Source organism: Oryctolagus cuniculus, chromosome 5 (genome assembly GCF_964237555.1).
Source record: "Oryctolagus cuniculus chromosome 5, mOryCun1.1, whole genome shotgun sequence".
Classification (NCBI taxonomy): domain Eukaryota; kingdom Metazoa; phylum Chordata; class Mammalia; order Lagomorpha; family Leporidae; genus Oryctolagus; species Oryctolagus cuniculus.
Window position 1 is genome coordinate 153,013,213 of NC_091436.1, and position 22,788 is coordinate 153,036,000.

General features: G+C 46.3%; 1 protein-coding gene across 1 annotated transcript in view; it reads left to right on the plus strand.

The window, feature by feature from the left end:
- SCGN (secretagogin, EF-hand calcium binding protein) overlaps positions 1-22,788 on the plus strand; it is a 54,849-nt gene that overhangs the window by 12,065 nt on the left and 19,996 nt on the right. Inside the window, exons 5-7 of the mRNA XM_008262479.4 lie at positions 4,530-4,586; positions 4,999-5,076; positions 18,737-18,792. Of these exons, the coding sequence (XP_008260701.1) occupies positions 4,530-4,586; positions 4,999-5,076; positions 18,737-18,792 (191 nt within the window). The remainder of the gene's footprint in view (positions 1-4,529; positions 4,587-4,998; positions 5,077-18,736; positions 18,793-22,788) is intronic.

Consider the following 22,788-nt stretch of genomic DNA (forward strand, 5'->3'; position numbering starts at 1 on the left):
GAGATGATAACTTAGTATCCGTTAGCACTGTGTAGTTTAACTTCATATAAAACCGGGCCAGCACATATATAGGTAACCCACAGAAGACATTTGAATGGACCACAAATATGCACCATTAGCCCAAGAAAAGCAAAATCAAAGGGCTGAAATTTTTTTTTGAAATGATATGATGGAGATCTGTAAGGGAATCCACTAAAACATGTGCCAGCAAGGAAACCCGGAGATCACACTGTTGCTCAGTGTGTAGGTGTGCTCTGCGGAATAGTTTTATTGGAAGTGATATTGAAGAATTAAATCAGGCTTCCTTAAAATTTAATTATCCGTAGTTAATTTTTTTTTAAAAAAATATGCTTTACCCTTTGATTTAATAGTTTTACTTCTCCAGACATCTGTCTCATCGATATAATCAGAGTTGTAGATCAAAGTTTTCTGTACATGATGTTCATTAAATGTTATACTATTACCTGTAGTTCACACTGAAAATAGCACAAATGTCTAGCAGTGAGGGGAAAGCTGGATAAATTGTGATACTTTAATGGGACTCATTCCCCCACAAGTACTTAAGCACACAGCAATCTGCCAGGCACTGTTCCAGTTCATGGAGATTCATTTGAGAAAAATCCTATGGTGGAACTAAAGATTGGGTTGTTAGGCAAGATTTAATGAGCTGGAAGAAATGCAGTATAGTGTTAAGAAATACAGTTGTATATGCAGTGTGATCTTAATTTTGTTTAAAAAATTATATAGTTAATGCATACAAGACAAATATGGGTTGTCTGTAGGTGGTAGGATTTTTTTTTAAGATTATTTATTTGAAAGGCAGAGTTACAGAGAGAGGGAGAGGTAGAGATGTTCCATCCACTGGTTCACTCCCCAAATGGCTGCAATGGCCGGGGCTGGGCCAGGCCAAAGCCAGGAGCCAGGAGCTTCATCTGAGTTTGCCATGAGGGTGCAGGGACCCAAGTACTGGGGCCATCTTCTGCTGCTTTCCCAGGCACATTAGCTCGGAACTGGATCTGAAGTGGAGCAGCCTGGACTCAAACTGGTGCCCACATGGGATGCCAACATCATAGGTGGTGGCTTTATCTGTTGTGCCACAATGCTGGCCCCAAGTGCTAGGATTTTATGGTTGTCATATTGTTTATGCTTTTGTATTTTCCAACTGTGTAGAATCATTATTATAACTATTTAGCAGTTATTTTAAATGATATTTTCAAAAATGATTTTGTGTTTTAAAATGCTCACAGAAAAGTTGTAATGAAAATAGTAAGTAGACCAACATGCGTATCAAAAATACAATGACCTCCACTGCAGTTTTAGTGGAAAGGTACACATAGAAGCGATAGGTAACTTTCTCTGGGGCAGGAGTTTCTAGAAATTATAAATTTCTTTTTTTCATTTATTTTGTACAATGAACATAATTCACATTTATAATCCAAAAATGAATTAAACTGTGTAGTCTTGAGTAATATTAAAAAGTAGGAAAAGGAAATACCACTAAGAAGTTTTCCTATCAGTTTTAAAAATACATATTCCGGTACTTTAATTCTCTCCCTTTGAATCTATCAGTCTATAGTATATTGAATAAAGGCAATTTTTCCCCTTCTCTACCCATTTTTTTTTTGACAGGCAGAGTGGACAGTGAGAGAGAGAGAGACAGAGAGAAAGGTCTTCCTTTGCCATTGGTTCACCCTCCAATGGTCGCCGCGGCCGGTGCGCTGCAGCCGGCGCACCATGCTGATCCGATGGCAGGAGCCAGGTGCTTCTCCTGGTCTCCCATGCGGGTGCAGGGCCCAAGCACTTGGGCCATCCTCCACTGCACTCCCAGGCCACAGCAAAGAGCTGGCCTGGAAGAGGGGCAACCGGGACTAGAACTCGGTGTGCTGGCGCTGCAAGGCGGAGGATTAACGTAGTGAGCCGTGGCGCCAGCTCTACCTATTTTTTTTAAAAAGTCACTGGGGCCGGCGCCGCGGCTCACTAGGCTAATCCTCCGCCTAGCGGCGCCGGCACATCGGGTTCTAGTCCCGGTTGGGGCGCCGGTTTCTGTCCCGGTTGCCCCTCTTCCAGGCCAGCTCTCTGCTGTGGCCCGGGAGTGCAGTGGAGGATGGCCCAGGTGCTTGGGCCCTGCACCCCATGGGAGACCAGGAAAAGCACCTGGCTCCTGGCTCCTGCCATCGGATCAGCGCGGTGCGCCGGCCGCAACGCGCCAGCCGCGGCGGCCATTGGAGGGTGAACCAACGGCAAAAGGAAGACCTTTCTCTCTGTCTCTCTCTCTCACTGTCCACTCTGCCTGTCAAAAAATAAAAAAAAATAAAAAGTCACTGGATATTTTTAGTCATTTTTAATCACTGGATATTTTTAGTCATTTTTTTAAAAAATGAAAAATTTTAAGACCCATTATAACCTACATATTGTAAGAGTCTAACATTATAACCTACATATTGTAAGAGACCCTAACATTATATCCTACATATTATAAGAGTCTAACATTGTATCCTACATATTGTAAGAGTCTAACATTGTATCCTATCTATTGTAAGAGAGTCTAACATTATGTCCTATCTATTGTGAGATAGATCGCATGCCCTTGTTCCCCAGGATATTAGTTCAATCTTGTTATTGACTCCACAAATCCTGTGCAGTCACAATCTGCTTCAGTTTGCCTGCATTTACCATTGTCTTTGTTTGCCTTTCCTCTCTGTTTCTTAGATTTCTTTCTTCCCAGAGCATTCTGTTGGTAATACTCTCCGCTCCTATTTGTCAGACAATCCCTTTACTCTGCCTTCCTTTTTTAAAAAGATAGACAAGCCGAATATTCCCATAAAAACACTTGCCTCTCTAATGGTGCAGCCGCATCAAGACTGGAAGATAACGTAGCCAGACAATGCTTCCCGAATGATATGAAAAAGCGTCTGCGTTTTTATTATTATTTGAAATCCTCAGTTTTCTTATACTCCCACAATGAGAGGATATAAATCACCTTTAACTCCCTGACTCTGTAAGCATAAATGCGCTCAGACGTACATGACATGCGCGGCAGGAGGGGTTTCTGAACTCTTCTCACTAAATGTCAGCCTCAGTGTCCTGTTGCCAGTCATCCCTGCAGGGGCTCTTGCCAGGGTCCTGATCTGTGGTCTAGAATTAAGGTCCCTGCAGTTGGTAACATAGACAGTGCATTTAGGATCCCGGGGGATTCTGCCAGCTACAAAATATATTTAGTATGCTTTTCATTTTGAACAGCAGTTAGGGAGCTTGCTAGTTGATGTGTGTTGGCCCATGGAATCATCAGAGGTGGTTAGGAAGACAGCATTTATGGAAAGAAGCATTTAAATGGTTTCCTCAAAGGTTCTAACCCTCTCAGGATTCCAGTTAAGTAACTGTGCCTGTGGCTCGTTGGTTGCTGGCCTCTAACTGAGGAGAGAGAGAGAGCTCGTCACTGGCAATTATCAGAGGGGTTTCACACTCCCACCCAGATCCGAGGACACACAGGCATAATTCCTTAGGGAACTTTTATACAGTGTCATTTTTAAAAAATGATTTATTTATTTATTTACTTATTTGAAAGGCACAGTTACAGAGAGACAGAGGGAGAGACACACACACACACACACAGAGGTCTTCTACCCACTAGTTCACTCCCCAAATGGCTGCAACAGCCAGGGCTGGGCCAAGCCAAAGTCAGGAGCCAGGAGCTTCCTCTGGGTTTCCCACATGGGTACAGAGACCCAAGCATTTGGGCCATCTTCCACTGATTTCCCAGGCACATTAGTAGGGAGCTGGATCAGAAGCAGGGCAGCTGGGACTTGAACTGATGCCTATAAGGGAAACCAGTGTTGCAGATGGCAGCTTAACCTGCCACACCGGTTCCTCTACAGTGTAATTTTAATGTTTTTAGTTCACCCATTCATTTAGGCATTGCCATCTGGAATTTTAGTTTTAAGCAGGCTCCTCGGGCTGATTTCCTGCCTTGTGCAGGTTCCAGGACTTGTTCCTGTCTACCACATGAGTGATTTTCCAGTAGAGTTGCGTGCCATGTATCCAGGGATCAGCAGAAACATCTGGATGGGCTTTAGTTTCAGCCCCATCTAGTTCTCTGGGTTTTTTGCTTTCATTTTTTATTGAATCTCTTAGAAGTTCTCTCAGTTTCTTGCTGGTTCAGCCATACCTTTTGTGACCTATTTTTTTTTTTAGTATGCTATATTTTTAGGTATTTAGTACAGAGTTTCTTAGATTGCCATATTAACCCAAATTGAAGTCCATCCCTTGCTGTCTTTCCCTTGTGAGTTTTTGCAAAAGAGCCCCTCAGTGAAACCCTGGGGTTCTTCTCAGTGCTTCCAAGTGAATGATTTATGTCTAGTAAGTTCCGCCCAAACAATTACTGTCACCAAAGAAGGCTGAAAACTTCCATCGAAAAGCTTATTTGTGTCCAGGTAAGCACCATGTTCAGATGCTGAGCCCTAGTGGACACCAGCAGAGGTCGATTCCAAGTTATCTGAGATAGACACATGGCCGGCTTTTATGTATTTCAGATTTGGCGCAAATATGATGCTGACAGCAGTGGCTTCATATCAGCAGCAGAACTTTGCGTACGTGTCCTTGGAACTGTCCCCGGGGGGAATGGGTGGATTCTTACTCATTGGGAGTTTGTTGCATGAGTTTGGTTTCTGTGGGCCCAAGAAATATGGATTTGAATTTGTCACTCTCAAATGAAAATCTATTTCTGTCTAAAAAGGTTTGAAAACTTCAGGTCCTATTGCTTTCTGCGGGAGAGTGGCATAACTGAGCAATTCCGAGCCTTTTTCGGGACTGGAACTGTTCTCTGGGTTCCGTGAGCTCCCCACTAGCAGTGGCAGCCCTCCCATCTTGGACTTACTGCTTGCTAAAAGCATTTTATGTGCTCCTTGAGATAAGAGAGCCATCCCCTTACAGTAAGGCTTCTAGGCCGTCCGCGGTGTGTGCGCTCGCTCTGTAAATATGATTCTTCTCTTGGTGCCACAGAACTTCCTCCGGGACCTCTTCCGCCACCACAGAAAGGCCATTTCCGAGGCTAAGCTGGCAGAATACACAGGCACCATGGTGAGTCGCGGTCATCTCCCCCAGGTGGGAGGGGGTAGGGTGCAGCTTTCCCACTGCATTCCCAGGACCCCAAACAGTGTCTGGTGCAGGGTAAGTCTGGAGCAATATTTGCAGACTAAACAAATGTGTGGGAAAGCCACAACTCAGGAAACACTGGCTAAGCTTGAGTCGGTTTGGCTTCTCTCTCTGTCTGTCTCTCCGGGTCAGGTTGTGTGTGTTGTGTCTGAGAGAGAAGGCTGTTCACCTGTCCTTGGGGAACAGGGTTGGGGAAAGTCCAGTCAACACCAGGTGTCCTAGCTGCATCAAGCCTGTGACCTCCGTGTCGGTCAAAGTCACATGGAAACAGGGAGGCCCGTCTTTGGCGGACAGGAACACGTGGGCGGGAGCTGCCCGTCAGCTGCTCATCCAGTCCTGCCCTTGGCGCGATGGAGTCTCAGAGGCAGCGTCCTGTGTCACCCCTGCCATTTCCTGGCTGCCACATAGAACTCTCAAGCGGCTGACCGTGGTTACTTCTCCTGGAAAATGGGGGTTGCTGGTAGCTAACCCCTGCGAGGGCAGGGGGAGGGGCTGTGCGTGAACCACTTGATTGACCCGAGCTCTTACTGCAGTGCTGGTCCAGGCTGTCTTCACGTCCCCGTCACACAGCCCTGTCCCAGTGACCCTGAGACAGTATTGACAGTGGCAGCATAGGGGGAGTTGCCTTTGGCGAGCTCATCCTGAATGCTGTTTGACCTTGACTCAGTGTGTTTCTCCTGGTTCTGGTCAGCAGTGTGTACTGAACTGGATCTGGCTCCTCTGTCTCTTCATTCCTATGAGACGTTGCGAGTCCCAAGCAAGGAATTTGCTGGTAAAGGCTTCCTTACTTGTAGGGTTGTTGCATCTACCACATAAGGAGTTCTCTTTCTATTTCTTTGCATCTACTTGAAAGGCAGAGGGTGAGGGAAGAGGAGAGGGAGAGGGTGCGGAGGTGGAAAGATGTGTTCCGTCTGCTGGTTCACTCCCCAGATACCTAAAACAGCCAGAGCTGGGCCAGGCCCAAGCCAGGAGCTCTGGGTTCTGTTCAGGTCGCTTGTGTGGGTGGCAGGGGCGCAAGCACTAGAGCGAAGATGAGGAATATCCTGCTGATAGGCTGCTTAAGGCCCAGAGAATCATTTGGTCTGGTCCTGTCAAGGCAGCCACAGGTGGGACTCAAAGCTCTGTAAATCTATAGCAGACTAATTATAATTTTTAAAAAGACCTTTTATTTATTTGAAAGGCAGAGTTACAGAGGGAGAGAGCTTCCATCCACTGGTTCACTCCCCTAATGGTTGCAATAGCTAGGGCTGTGCCAAGCCAAAGCCAGGAGCCTGGAGCTTCCTCTGGGTCTCCAAGGTGGGTGCAGGGGCACAAGCACTTGGACCATCTTCTGTGTTCAGGAGCATGTTAGCTGGGATCTGGACTAGAAGAGGAGCAGCTGGGTCTAGAACCACTGCCCATATGGGATGCTGGTGTTGGAGGCGGCAGCTGAGCCCACTCCACCACAACACTGGCCCTAAGGTGGCCAGTTTACATGGCCCTTGGCAGAACAAAGTCGCCACCCCTGATAGAGCCATCATCTGCTGCCTTTAGGAATGTATTAGCAGGAAGCTGGATGGGAAGCAGAGTTACCCAGGACTGGAGCTGGCAGGTGTCCCAAGTGGCAGCTTAATCCGCTGCCACACGAGGCCTGATCCGTTGAGTCCTGAGCCGCTTGCCTTACTGAACCTCGGTGTGAATAATGAGGGCCACATTTTACTGAGAAGTTGGTGGGTTCCTGTTTTAGTGAACACCAAGAGGATGATCTATTTAGGCTTTTAACTGACATATTATTTCCAGCAACTTCTTAATGGTGTTGGCATTGTGCATACTATTTTCTATATCTGTTGACGATGGCTTAGAAAGTGCCCTTGACCTTGGCAACTTGTAAATGGCATGGATAGGAGAAAAGCTGGTGCCAAGGAGAGAATCAGAGTCCACGACAGGATCTCAATTCAGGAAGGAGTTGGGCTTCTCACTGTGTTGGCTTCTTTCCATATCATGCATGACGAGGGTTGAGATCCTGAGTAGACCTGCGCTCAGGACTAGAGGAATGTGGGAAAGGCACCAGAGGCGGGAGGCGGTTTCCCAGCTATAGGAAAGGTCCAGGTTCCTGTGGCCTCAGCACCAGTGGACGCTTGTAGTTGACTGAATGTGTGAGAAAGGAAATTAGACCAAAGCTACCCAGGAGACAGAACAATGAGCAGGTGGTTTTCTAGTTGGATATACATTAAACATTGCCTTGTGAGAATGTTGGCCCTGGCTGTTAGCTGGACTTGTATCAATTTAATAACCATTAGCTGCACAATGAATATATTTGCATCTAGAAATCCCCAGCACATTCCCATTGTTTCTCCTGGCATAAAGCCCCAGCTCTGAGGGGCTTTCCCCCACCTCCAACTAACAATGCTAAACACTACTTCCTGACTTCTTAATGTGGCTTAATCATCCCCCCTCCCCCTTTCTCTGCCTGGTTCTTGCTACTCCTGCAAGACTGTGACATCATCTTGCCCTAGAAAGTCTTCCATAGCCTTCTTCCTGGGTGAGTCACAGCACTCACTGCCCGAGCTCTGATGGTGCCTCATGCATGTCACCACCTTACCAGCAGAGCCATTCATTCATTCATTCTACAGATTTGTATTAAACTCCTACTATGCCCTAGGCGCTATCATAGGCACTGGGGATTCAGAAGTAAGCAAAGTAGACACAAGAGAGACTCACAATAAACACAATAAATAATAAACTGTATTATAGAGGGTGATGAGTGTTACAGAAGAAACACAAAGCAGTAGAACAGGCAGGAGATGGATGTGCCTGGAGGGCAGCGGGGGTTAGGGAATGGGGAGAAGGTGTAATTTTCTGTAGGATGGTCATGGCGGGTTCTTGGCAAGGTGACATGTGACAGAGAGAAGCCTGAGGATACAGCAAGCACAGGCTCCTGGGGCAGGTGTGCACCTGCGGTTCTTTTAGATCCGTGTGACTGTAGCACAGTGAGCAGGGATGAAACTGAACAGGGCCACAACTTGCTGGGCATTATGGCCATTTGAGGACTTGGGCTTTAGTCTGAGTGGATGGGGAGCCAGAGGACTGGATGTCGTGACCTTACCTCTGTGTTGAGAAGAACTTGAAGTGGGCAAGGATGGAATCAGAAAGACATGGTAGGAGGCCAGGGCTGCCATCCAGGTGAGAGAGGATAGATAGCAGCTTTGGACAAGGATGGGGCAGAGGAGAGGTGAGAACTAAAGATATTTTCAAGAGGGAACCAACAGCACCTGCTCTTGAACCTCAGGAGCCAAGGATGGCACTGACGTTATCTGTTTATGGCTCTTGGACTCCACACGCCCGAGACTCCGCAAGGGCAATGGCAGCATCTTATGTCCTTGGCCCGGCCCTCACAGGGGGCCTGGCACACACAAGTAGGCCACTTAATGCAGATTGTCTGAACTGGATTGTCAGTGGTCACCTAGTAGCCAGCTGTGACCAAACCATGACAGAATAAGTAGCGTTTGTCCCGAGGACACTACCGCCCTCCTTGTCTGTGTTCCTTTTGACACCGAATCCCTGTATTAAGACCGGCCCATGACCAACCAGACACCACACGGTCCCTCCGTGGCCTTTTACCCACTGAGGAGTGGCTAAGTGTGGGGCCTGCAGATCTCTGAGACGGATCAGAAGATGAAATGCATTCCCTGAGTTTTTGACCAATCTGTTTAACCTTTTCCCCAAGCTGTAGAAATGGCTTATACTTTCCAGTGACTAGTCAACAACAATTCCCTAGAGAAGAATTTGGGGTAAAATTTATCTCAGGAAGCAGCTTGCAAACTGGGAACAGTATAACATGAAAGTGTGCTCCTCGGAACAAAAACAGAGGCTGGCTTTACAGGAAGTTCCAGTTCTGCCTATAGCAGAAGCTTCCTGTCCAGCATCCCCCTGCTGGGGAGGGAGAGTGGGCTCCATCCTGATTGGCTGACCTCAGCTCATGGTTCATCGGTCAGGCTTGCATGGCTAATTAGGACTTTCTGGAGGCTGTTTGTGCCAACAGCTGAGACAGAAGCAGGCTGGGGCAAGACCTCTGTGGCTGTGTTTCCAGGGTGCCGAGTGTGCGGAGCGTGGGTGTAATCCCTATACTGCAAAGGGCTGCTCGGTTCCACGTTGAGTTTTAGGCCCATTTTGTCCCTCAGGATCCACCCTGAAGGTTCAGCTTTTCTCAGGGCTTACAAAATTGATTTTGGATCTTTTTTTAAAAAAGATGTATTTATTTATTTGAAAGAGTGATGGGGGGGGGGGGAGATATTTTCCATCTGCTGGTTCACTCCCTAGTTGGTCTCAATGGCTGGGGATGAGCCAGCCAAAACCAGGAACCAGGAGCTTCATCTGGGCCTCCCCTGTGGGTGGTGGGAACCCAGGTTCCTGGGCCATCTTCTGCTGCTTTCCCAGGCGCATTAGCAGGGAGTTGGGTTGGAAGTGGAGCAGCTGGGACATGAACCAGCATCCTTATGGGATGCCAGTGCCTCAGGTAGCAGCTTTACCAGCTGTGCCACAATGCAAGCCCATGGACTAGTAATTTTTAAGAAGACTTTTATGTTTCTCTAGAGATCTTGGGGCATACTAACTTTTAGGAACTCAAATTTCTACGAAAGATTCTATATCCTGAACTCCAACTAAGTGATAAACCAAGTTTGAAACCACATTATTGCTGCTTAAGTGGCTTTGTATTGTGCAATAGACCTGGTAATGGCAACACTGACTAAAGATTCAGTTTTCAGGTTTATCATCAAATGCTTTACTTAAGAGAAATAACCTCCTACATGAGTTCAAATGCACGTGCATAAGGATTGACACATTTGAAAACTGGTTGATGAATGAGTTATGACAGAACAATCAGAAGAGAAAAGATCTATATACCTTGTCTTATCCTGATTCTCAGTGTTCTGGACAAAGAAGGAAATATCCTATTAACAAAATCCAATTATGACACTGAATCAAGAAGTTCTACTGGCAGCAGGTGGGGGAAGATTAGCTGTCCAGATAGAATATTGTTAGAGGATAATTAGCTGTGTTAAGTGTAAGCTATTACTTCTGGGAGATACTATATCCATGTACCAAATTAGAGTATAAAAGTTGAACTATTGTAAAGGAACAAGTAAAATCTGAGACTGTGGCAGACAGAATGAATTATATGTGGTTGAGCTAGTCCCCATCTTCCAGTCTGTTCTTATTGTGGGGTGGGCATTATGAGGGGAGTGACCACAATGTGGGGTCCATGATCCATTCAGTGCCGTGACCAGTAGCAAAAACAAAGATGAGCATCAGCTGCACAGACTTGACCCACTGGCCAGAGAATGAAGAAGTGGGGACCTGGCTCACACACCCATCTCTCCACCTGCTGGGGCTGGGGAGTCACAGACGCAGGGCACAAAAATGAGTGAGGGCAGTTTGCTAATTCCTGGGAGGAGTCATCTTGGTGTTGCGGGGCAAGGGGCAGAGCGGTTCTCAGAATCAGGGAACTGCTTCTTTTCGTCCTTTTATGACCACTTCTGGTGGCTGTCATGGTGACTTGTCAACTGCCACAGGGCTGGTGGCAGTGTTATTTGGCATGGAAATTAGATTATGTTGAGCCCGACCCTTCCAAAGGTTGCTCAAGCAGCCCTGTTGGCCATGTCGAGGGGCAGCTGTTGAGTGCGTGGCATTCTGTTCTCACAGAGACTCACTGGGAGGTGCAGGAGCAGAAGCTCGCTGTATGCTCGCAGCATTTCCCTAGGTTGCAGCTCTGGCTTTCATGATTTGTGCCTGGTTTCCAGCAGCTGCGTCCAGCCCTAGGTCTAGGCATCCACCTCTGCCATCCAGGTCCACGTGAGATGGGTCTAGGCTCTGGCCCGAGGCACCTTCCCTTTCCACGTTCACGCTCACTGTAGGGTCATCTCAGACAAGCCCAGGATTCTATTTTATTTTATTTTACTATTTTTTTTCAAGCTCATGGTTTTAAGCACTGGCTAAATGCCAACAACCCCCAGTTTATTTCTCTGATGTAGATCACTTCTCTAAAGTTTTGGGGTACACTTGGATGTGGACCTCATGCATCTAAAACTTAACAAGTCCAACACTGAAATTCTGACTTTCCCCCACACACCTGCCCCACTTGTGATTATGTTTTCAGGTTGCTAAAGGCACAGCTCTTGAAATTGTCCTTGTCCCCTCTTTCTCATTACTCCACATCTACTCAGCAAATCTACTGGCCACATTGAAAATACAGCCTGAATCTGACCATTTCTCACCCTGTTCCAAGCTGCAAGTATCTCTCACATGGACTATTGAAAAGGCTTCCCCTTATTTCCATTCTTATCTGCTCTGGTCTCTATTAAACAAAGCAGCCAAAATGATCCTGTTATGCTGAGTCTGATCACATCATGTCTCAGCCCAAAACCCTCCTTTGGCTTCTGGCTGTCAGAAAAATCCGGAGTTCTTACATCACCTGTTCACACCCCAGTAGGTCAACAGCTCTCTCGATCTAGTTTTATTCTCCTGCCATGGTAACTTAGCATACTTTCTGTCACTCTAACATGCTCTATGTGCTGCCATGGGTCCTTTACACCTGCCATGTTTCTGCCAAATTATTTTGAATCCCAATTATGCATATGAATTGCATTCATCTCTTTCAGGTCACAAGTCAAAAGCCATCTGCTCACTGAGGCTTTCCATCTCCACCTTGTTTAAAATTTTAACCCTTCAACTCACTGCATCATGAGATTCTCAATTCAACATAGCTTGTGTGTGTTATGTTGTTTATGTAATGTCGTCAGTGTTTAACTTGTTTGTCTTGTTATCTGTCTGCTCCCTCCAGAAAATCAGCTCTGTAGAGATAGAAAGCTTTGCCTGGTACTCAGAAAAGCACTTGACATAGAGACACTCAGCAACTATTTGTGGAATGAATGCAGCATGCGTGGATGAAAGGTGCCACTCATGTGGGAGGGGATCTGTGAACCCCCAAATTCTTAGGCCTTTGGAACCCTGAATCCTCTGGTCCCATTCTCCTGCCTTGCTCTCCCCACTCCCGAAGTCCCTCCTCATTGGTCACTCTGTAGGTAACTTGTTGCCTTTGAATGTTTGAATGGTGCTTTTATTCTTGTGTCCGCCTTTCCACAGTGCCTCCAGTCTTCTTCCACCCCCTGTTCACATCCTGTTCCCCCTTCAGATCATAGCTGAAGTCCTGTTTGCCTCTCTGACTTCTCCGATGTTTGGACACACACTTGTTTTCGGTGTCTTAGGCCTCAGACTGATAGCACCACATCTTATTTGTACAAATGTACTTTGTCTCTAATTACATTGTCAGCTCTTAAAAGCTCATGGCACTTAGATAGTTTTGGGGTGAATTTATGGCCATGCCTAGCATGTCATGAGGCACATAATCATCAATAATTGTTGACTGACCATATGGGAGAGGAGCTCTAACATCCATCTTGAAATAGTATATGGCAGTAATTTCCAGATAAGAATGAAGATCTCTTTTTAAAAGAAAAAACTGCTAAGGAATTATTTCTCAGAATATTATTCAATGAAAAAGCAATTATGAAATAGCATGCAGAATTTTTGGTCTTACTTGTGCAAGAAAAACAATGAAGACTTTGTGTGTGTGTATCTGAGGATACAAGAAAAAACCAGACTCAGCCTGCTGCACTGTCGCTCAACACAGATGACTCCTGTGACTGCGGGAGGTATGGAGCCTTCTCCCCGTGAGCAGCAGATTCTGCAGGGGACAGTTATATGGCCAGTTAGGTGTCCTCCAGTTCATTTCTGACGCTGGCTACATGGAAACAGTGTCAGAAATGATGCAAATTGAGGGCTCAGTTCCCAGGACTGCCACCACCCCCTCCCTTCAGAGGCCAGTCCCAAAGCCCAGGTGGCTTTGCCCCGGCTTCTGAGCCATAGATTGGGGTTCCCACAGCACCCTCCGTAGTCTTGAGTAATTTGCAGGAAATACCGTGTTTCCCAGTTTATGACAAAGGGTATTTTAAAGGATCCTGTACAGATAGCAGCCGGGTGAGGAGAGCTGTGGGGTCCCGAGCTCAGGCATCCACCCCCATGGCGCTGGGGTGGGCTACCCTCCCCTTAGGTGAACGTGCTCTTGTGTGCCTTCCAGAAAGACCCTGTGTGTCCACTCTCTGGTCCTGTTTGGGTTTTTATGTAAGCCTCCCTATGTAGACATGATCAGTCAAACCATTAGCCATTGGCGACCACCTTATTCTTTACCCACACACCCTCTATGAGGATGGGAGTGGGGCTGATTCCCCTGGCAACCACCCCACCCGCTCCTGCCGCCTGTGAACATCAAGGGATTTTTGGAAAAATCCTGTCATTGACATAAGTGCAGGTGTGTTGAAAGGGCTTGTTGTAGGTGACAAAAGACCTGCTTTCACCTGTGTTGCTCTGAATCTGATCTGCAGCTGCTTCAGTAGCCAAAAACAAATTGCCAAAAAATTATCAAAAGATACTCATTTTTTTAAAAAAAAAGATTTACTTATGCATTTATTTGAAAGGCAGAGTGATAGGAGAAGACAAAGGCACACACATAAACATACATACCCCCCCTACCACCATCATCACATTCACAAAAAAAAGGAGAGAGAGGGAAGGGTACAGGGAGGGAGGAAAGGAGGGAGGGGGAGAGAGAGAAAAAAGAGAGAGAGAGAATGAATGAATGAATGAATGAGAACTCTTTCATCCACTCGCTCACTTCCCAAATGTCCTCATAAGCCAGGCCTGGGCCATGCCAAAGCCAGGAGCCAGGAACTCCATCCTGATTTCTGCATGGATGGCAAGGGCCCAAGTATGTGTGCCATCTTCCACTGCCTTCCCAGGCACATAAACAGGAAGTTGGATAGGAAGTGGAGTAGCTGGGACTTGAACCAGCTCTCCCATATGGGATTCTGGTATCACAAGCTACAGCAAAACCTGCTGTGCCACAACACCGGCCCCTCAAAAGGTATTCTTACTATACTAGTCAGTTAGGAAATAACAAGGGGTACAGGAGCTGTAAGCCAGGAATTGCTAATGACAACCAAATACACACACACACACACACACACCCACACACCGTAATATCACAGCTTGCATGCCTGCAAAACTCCTAGAAGACAGTGCAGGACTGTGTGAACTGTGCTGGGCCCAGAACAGCAAGAGGGGCTTGCACATTGAGCTTTTCGGTGCTGAACAGCTTGCGTGTTTTAGGTGTGCATGATGCTACTGGCAGAACTTTATAGGCTCTGTGAAAAGGTTAATACAGGCTTCCTTCAGGGCAGAATATGAGTCACCCAGGCCCAGGAGATACAAGTCCAACAACTGGTAATGAGTCTTGGGAAGTGTTCCAAAGTGCTCTAATTCTATTCAGAACTTGTGTATTCCATGATAATACGTTTTCATTTATCATTACACAATGAGCACACATTGGCTTGGTGCAAAAAAAAAGGGGGGGGTTGTTTTAGGTAAGTGGAATGAATTTCTCAGAGTGGAGCTTCTTTTAGAATGTGGTTGCTACAGACATCTTCAGAGATGCCTCCAAAGTCCTGATTAATTTAAGGAGTAGAGAAGACCATGCAGATAAAGAGCAAAGGTTTGTACAGTGTTGCACCAGCTGGCTAGGATGAAGCAGATGCAACGTGTACGTCACCCTTGTCAAATTGACTGGGTGGATAACGGCTCTGTCCTGAGGTACCTCACGGGTCTCAGATGTTTCTCTTGAATGCCTTTCTGGCTTTTCAGACACAATCTGTCCTCACTACCCTTCAGTGTAAGTAGCATGCTGGGTAACTGTCCAGGGCATCTTTTGCCCTAGAAGGGGAGTTACTGTCCCCCACAGAATTTTAAGGAGTTTGTTGGTAGGACATCAAGGTTCATTTCTGGGAGCCTTTATAACACTTTTCCTATAGTCTGTATTCAAAACTGTGGCCTGAGCATGAGTAAAGTCTCAATTAGTGATGGAGATGAGAGTAGTAGTTAAGGGCCCTTCACAGTCCTTCAACAATCACCCTGGAGGACAGAATCTGCCCCACCCCCCACCCCTGTTAACCACCACAGCCCTCCACCCAGGAGGGAGCCAGTGCCAAGAGGAAGGAAAACATCCAAGCCTATATTTATTTTACCTCAACAAAGGTTTATTTTAAATTTTATAAAATTTATTTGAGTGGCAGAGGGACAGAAAGTGATAGATACAGAAGTCTCCCATACAGGTTTGTTTTTTTTTTTTTTTTTCCCATACAGGTTTTACTCCCCAAATGCCTACACTGTGTGAGGGCTGCACCAAATGGAAGCCAGGAGCCAGGAATTCAATCCAGGTCTCCCATGTGGGTGGCAGGAGCCCAACCACCTGAGCCATCACCTGCTTCCTTCTAGGGTGCACATTAGCAGGGAGCTGGAGTGGAGAATGGGGTCAGAACTCAGAACTACACGCCTGGCTGGTGCTGTGGCTCAATAGGCTAATTCTCCGCCTGCAATGCCAGCACCCCAGGTTCTAGTCCCGGTTGGGGTGCCGGATTCTGTCCCGGTTGCTCCTCTTCCAGGCCAGCTCTCTGCTGTGGCCAGGGAGTGCAGTGGAGGATGGCCCAGGTCCTTGGGCCCTGCACCTGCATGGGAGACCAGGAGAAGCACCTGGCTCCTGGCTTCGGATCAGCTCAGTGCAGCAGCCGCAGTGGCCATTGCAGGGTGAACCAACAGAAAAGGAAGACCTTTCTCTCTCTCTTTCTCTCTCACTATCAACTCTGCCTGTCAAAACAAAACAAAACAAACAAACAAACAAAAAACACCCCTGATATGGAATGTGGGTATTTGAAGTGGCATCTTAATGACGACACCAAACGTCACCCCTCTCCCCCCAACACATACTTACTGATTGCCTGCTGTGCTAAGTATTCTTCCTGGTACTTAAGGGTGTGTTACAGAACAGCTCATAGAACTTGTAGTCTAACACTTATTACTAAAAGGGAGAAAAGTATAATTTCTTTTTTAACATTCTAAGTTCTGAGCGATTCCTGTTAGCAGAAGGCAGGTTAACAAGAGAAAAACACAACCGAGTTTACTTTCTGTGCAGGTATGTCATGTGGGAGAGCCGTCCTTTTTCTTGGGAAGGTAATTCTCAACTTAGTGGCTAAAGAGCCTCATTTAAATAATATTTTAACAAACAGCAGTACATCCTCAGAGTGACAAGACAAAGACGCCATGAGTTGCAGGAGGTTTCCGGCTTCTGGAAGCCTCCGGGAAGGGGATAACGGCTCCTCCCGGTTCGTCTGGTGTCTGCTGGCAACATCTGTGTGCTGACAGCAGCTCCTGCACTGAGGGAGGATTTATGGCTGTGGCTTCAGGCAGGGACGTGGGGAAAATGTGGCTCCCTGTCCTCCCATTCAGCACGCAGGGAAAGGGGGAAAGGCAGAGAGACTTCCTCCTTCTTTTTTTGCCCCCTAAAGACCTAAGTCGGAAGTTTCTTAGGGTCAGCGGAATAGTCTAGACTCAAGCATTGCCTCCCGAGTTTGCCAACAGGGATAGGCAGAGTCCTGAGGCCAGAGCTCTGCCCCCACGTCACATGCTCTTTAGATACTGGAGACAAGGTAGTCTGAAGTGGCCTAAGGAGCCATTGTCTGTAATCCTGCTTAACAGTGCTCTTGAACTCTGAGACCTGCTTCAGCCGCATTACCCACATCCTGGCTGTTACCCTGGGCAAGACAGAGGCACCACCCTTTGCCTCTGTCTTCAGATGCCAGTGGGGGAATAAGGGTCCTGGGGGTGGTGCACCTGACATATACCCATTCCTTGTCCATGGTCCATGTGGCAGACACTAGGTAGGGCTGGCATTTTAGTAATAAGCAATTAGGAGAGGGCAGAGGGGTTGGGTCGGGTTGTCTGGTGTGCTGTGACAGCAGGGAGGTCTGCACTGGTCACACTAGCTGCAGGTGCTGCCTCTTGGCTGTCTCTGTAGCTGTTGGGAGTTGTCTCCTTGGCCTTCTTGATCTTGGCTGTCCCAATAAATGCTTTGGAAGCTTCTTCATCATGTGACTCTGCTAAGATGTGTTCAAAGCTCTATCCAGGTTTAATCAGTTGTTTTTGAGCCTGGCAAAACCAAATTCCCAGGCAGCTCTGGAGAGGCCAGATAAGCCAGACAGAAGAGACCCAGGCTTTCCACTGGATCCACACAGCCACTGCTGAGTCCACATAGTAAATGTGGCACCCTGGCTTCCTGGTGACATTCACCCTGAGGTCTCAGAGGGACACAGAGTATGTGCACCAAGTAGGGGGCATGGGTGGTGAGCAAGCAGCCAGGGGGTGTCTCCTGGGTCTTGGTCAGGAGTCTCTACTTCTTGACAAGGGTGGCGCCCTGCCCATGCCTGCCGTCGGTCAGGACACGTTTGCTGCAAGGATTCGGGTGCCGCTGCCGTGCGTTGCGAACACTTGGTTCCAAGCACTCCTTATATTGACATCTCTAGGGACATTCTGCAGTATCAAAATGCCATGAAGTCTTGTAATTCGCTCACGTTACAACTCATACAAGGGACTGCCTCTCCTCTATTTTGCCGAAACCAATCTGGTCTTCTTGATTTGTGGCTAATACAGAAAATGTTATCTTGTTAGAACAGTCTGATCTACTAATGTAAACAGCTTCTTTGGACACTGCTAAGTCCTCGTGAAAGGAACATCTGAACCTCAGCTCCCCATGCCTTCAGGGACAAATGGGATTTCTTCCACTCTCTACAGCACACTCAGCCCTCAACCAACCGGGGAGCAAAACTAGCTTTTTTAAAATTTGTATCTCTTTTGAACATGTGCAGATTTTTATTCTTGTCCTTGTTCCCTAAGCAATACAGTGTAACAACTATTCATGTAGCATTTACATTGTATAAGGTATTATAAATCATCTGGAGACGATTCCAAGTACATAGGATGTGCTATAGGTTATATGAAAATACTATACCATGTTAGATAATGGACTTGACTGAACTCAAAGATAGGGGCTCTTGAGGCTTGGTTGTTAAGATTTGTAAAATAATTTCAGAAAACCCTGACTCAAAGCAAAAATTTAGATTTCCACCTTATAATTATTAGTCAGAAACCCAATTCTGCCTGTCGGAAACTGTGAAAGTCATTATTGCTACTGCACAGAGAACTACAAGTTACTCTCCAGAACATGTGGTAGGACTGCACTGCTCTGCTCCTTGAAAGTTAGGTGTGGCCAAGAACTTGCTTTGGACAGTGAAATTTTAACCTGTAAGTAACTGGCCGAGCCCTCTGCTATAGCAAGCAGGAATGTTGCCAGATGGTAGCTACTTTATCCCTGGGTGTCCCAGAGTGTAGGCAGCATGGGGTGGAGCTCCTAGCTCACCCGGATCCCCATATAATGCGAGCAGGAGAAAAGCCTGTGCTGTGTTAAGTGAGGCTGGAGTTAAGTTCAAGCACTCTGATCCACAGGAGTAAAAGCTGACTTGCAGTTCCTTCCCCAGGCACGTGGATTCCTCAGCCAGTTTAACCAAGTATGTAATCAGAAGGACAAAACAGAAAAAGCACTATCATCTCTCTCAAGGTGAATTCCTATTATAAGTTTTCCTAACATTCCCCTTCTGCATTTCAGATGAAGATCTTTGACAAAAATAAAGATGGTCGGTTGGATCTTAATGACTTGGCAAGGTGAGTAGCATGGAAATGATGTCACAGATTCAAATACAGCTTCCTAGAGGTCTGATGACATCATAGCCTTCCATCTGAGACTGGAGATCCTGTTTCACCTGGAGTCCAAAAGAATAGGTGCATTTTACCAAAGAACATCATGGTTCTAACTCTCTTAAGGTAAAAGATCCATTTATGAAGATAATGCAAGCTCTTGCTCCCAAAATGTACAATGCACTTTTTTTAAAAAAAGAAATAAAATATTGTGGATGGATCATATGCAGACCCTGCCCTCAGAGACCAGATATTCAGTGTTGCGCATTTGGAAACCATGGCCAAAATAAATAAATAAATAAATAAAGTCTTGAATCCCATTCCCAGGCTGTGGGAGTGTTGAGCAATTAGTTCAGGTCACAGTAAAACACAGCTGGCCTCTGACCGTGCTCTCTGATTCTGAAGAGTTGGTGTATCTTCCATGGGTCCCCAAGTACCTGAACACTGGATGTGGAGGAGGCAGGCTGAGCACAGAAGTGGCCCAGTGACAGTGGAAATGCTGTTTGTGAGTCTGGTGTTGGGACACGTGATTGGTGTGTCAATATGTTTTGTCAAGGCTAGCTGACTCAAAGCACAAGCAGTTGTCTACAAAAAGGAAAGAGATTATGAGCTGATGGTTATTAGAGTTGAAACCATTGGGTCTAGAATATACAACTATAACCATAACCCATGTGAAGGAGCAACTGTACATCCCTGGTGCCTTGGGATTGGGCTGGATCACAGCTGCAAACTGGGCAGTGATGGGAGCGGCAATGACAGGCTGAAGGGCTGGGAGAGAGGAATTCCAAGGTGGAAAACAAGTTTTCAATGACAAGGGGCTAATGTGACCAGGTCACAAACAGTTGTTACCTTTGTTTCTTGGCATATATTAGCCTGAGTCCAGAATCACCAAATCCTGTACCCGAAATCTCATTTGCAAGCGAACTCTCCAAGGCTGTGGAGGACATCTGTGACTCGGCACACTGGATAGCTTTCTCTTTGAGCACCTTGGAGCTGGGAGGCCGTCTGTGTGTCCTTAGCTGCTTTCCCAGGGCCTTTACCTAACCCATTATGTCTCATGTAATATGTATAGGACAACTATAAAGACTTAAATGGAAAATGGAGCAATACATATACCACTTAGGGTAACTTTGAAATAAATATTATGTCATTGAAATGTCCAGATAATTGGAAACTTGGGACTTAATGGGTTAATTTTGGCCCCTTTGATGAAGAAGAGGCACAGAGAAACCAGCCAAAGAAGGACAACATGTTTTCCCCAAAGGCACAGTGCAGAAGGGATCCCAATCCTGCTCGTCTCACCTCTGCTGTCTGGATCCCACCTGGCTTTCTCAGCCCATCAAAGTCAAGGTCAGAGATCTGTGTAAGAGAAGCAATCCAGGAAGAAAACCCAAAATGTCTGAAAGACTCAGACAGCAATTTGATGGACTGCAAGAGGTTTTAATTCCATTGTTCCCTCCACTAAAAGCACCCATCCACCTGGTACCTTGGTTCCACTGTGCACTTCTCAGAGGTAGTGAGAGTTGAACAGCCGTGAACGCCCTGGAAGGCTGGGATGTGCCACTGTCAGAAAATGTCAAAGCACAGCTGCCTTCCACTGTGTCAATCCTAATACTCACTTATTACTGAAATTAACTCTATAGGCAATATCACCCATTACTGTAATGCACAGACTATAACATCTAAAGGAAGAATAAAAGGAAATCAGTGAATAATACAAATATGTTACTGAGCAAGGCTTGCTGCTTATCGTGCACAGAAGTCAATCCAGTGCCATCAGCTTTTAAGCAAAGACTTTATTGCAATATTGCCCGGCAAGGAGACAGGAGGCAAGGCTCGGATTTGTCTCTCTGAGATCTGGGTCTAGGGTGGGTTTTGTGGGGTAGAGGGACAAGCTGGTATGTGGAAGTGTTGGAGAGGCAAGTTCTGGTTGCTTGCATTCTGATTTAGCATTGGCTCTTCCTGGTCAAGGGAACCCTTGCTTCCAAAGTGGTTCTGGTAGTCAAGGTCTGATCATGCCTGGCTTCTGTGATCCGCTGGGGAGGAAACATCGGTTCTGCATGCTGTTTGAGGTTAAAGGGCAGCTCCCCTCTGCATGCTCAGATTACACGACTTGCAGTTTTGGAATCAGACAGGAGCGGTTTGCCCTGAAATGTATAGTTTTCAGGATGCTAAGCCGAGTCTTTGCCGAGGAATCCTCCAGCTTCCCAGGGTACACTCCAGTCCTAGCCCAGCAGCCCAGTGCCCTCTTGTCCCATGCACTTAGTTGTATGCAGAGCACCTGAGGGCTCCAGGCAAGCTGATCTTCATTGGCTGGGAGAGCCCCACTCCACCTGCTGTTGACTGAGGAGGACCAGTTTGAGCTGGTTCTGCAAGGAGAGCCATATTTCAGGGTGTAAGTGCTTGGATACAACCACAGTGAAAACATAATGAAGTGATTAGATGCTCACAGCTGGTATAGAATCACGTGAATATGGACGCTCAGATGCTGACTGAGCCAAGGCTGGCCCTTTGGCAGCTTGTGTATCAGGGGCTCAGTTGCTGCTGTTTATATGATTTTCTAAAATAATACGTTTGGTAGAGCTCCAAATGAAGCAAAGTACATTCATCTCTCAACTCAGTTCAGTATACCACATGGAAAGTTTATGTAATTAGTAAATTATGTATGTTTGGCAACAATACTGTGGGTTGTGTAAATAGTAAGTTTCGGATTCAAATAATTATAATTAAGATCTTTGCATATAGGATTCTTCCACGGGACATTTGAAAATCAAACGGGGCATGGAACAGTTCTTTAGGCTGTGGAAATTTCTGTGCAGTGCAGAACAACTAGCATCCTTGGCCTTGTCTACGAAATCCTAGTTATGCCTGTCTTCTCACTGTGATAACCAAAACGTCCCCTGCCTACGTGCAAATGTCCAGTACTGCTCTGGCCCTGCCTACAGAATAAGGACCATGCTTTAATCTCTGGAGTAACTCCTCACACAGAGGAGTGTTTTGCCCAGGGAGGATTTAATGATCAGTTATGGACTGAAGAAGTTAAAGAGGCATCAAACAGATGGAAGGCAACAAAACAGTGCAGTGTATCAGAACCAGTTTGATATTGACAGCTGTGATAGGCAGAATAAAGATGCTCACAGAATAAATGCCCAGAATTGTGAATATTTTGTGTTACTTGGCAAGAGTGAGTTAAAATTGCAGAGAGAATTTAAGTTGCTAATCAACAGACCTCAAGATTTTATTCTGCCTTGTCTTATGGACCCAATTTATTAACAAGGGTTATTTAAATGTGGAAGAGGGAGGCAGATCAGAGTCACAGATCTGAAGATTTTCGGATGCTGGCTTTGAACAAGGAATTGGAGTCAGGAGCCAAACAGTGCAGTGGCCTCTATCAGCAGGAAAGGCCAGGAGAGCAGTTCTCACCCAGAGCCTGCAGAAGGAATGCAGCCCTGACAGCACTTGGTCCATTTCAGACATTGACGTCTAGGAGGTGAATTCCTGCACTTGTTTTAGTTCACTGTGGTTGTGGCCATTTGTTACAGCAGCACTAGAAACCAAATGCAACAACAAGAGATCTTCAAACATTCACCCATGGGAATTTTTCACTGACCTCCAGCTCTGAAATGCAGACCAATTTCTCCACATAGAAGCCCTTCCCAGGTTGTCTGTCCTGACTGGCAACCCGGGTTAGACTGTCTGGTGTCAACATGTAGGAGACCATAGCAACGCAGACTTCAGGGTAGTCTACTTTCAGTTGGCTCAAGTTAATTCTCTACTCTCTGCCTTCACAGGAGCAAAATTTTCCACATAAAGGATATAGTTGCACAATTTTTTTCCCTCTTTTTTTCTTTATATAAACCCATAACTACAAATGCAGGATGAAACCAATGCTTTATTCTTTTGAAACTGATTGTTTCTCGTTAAAGCACAGTTACAAGGATTCAGAAAAGAAAAAGAGGTTTG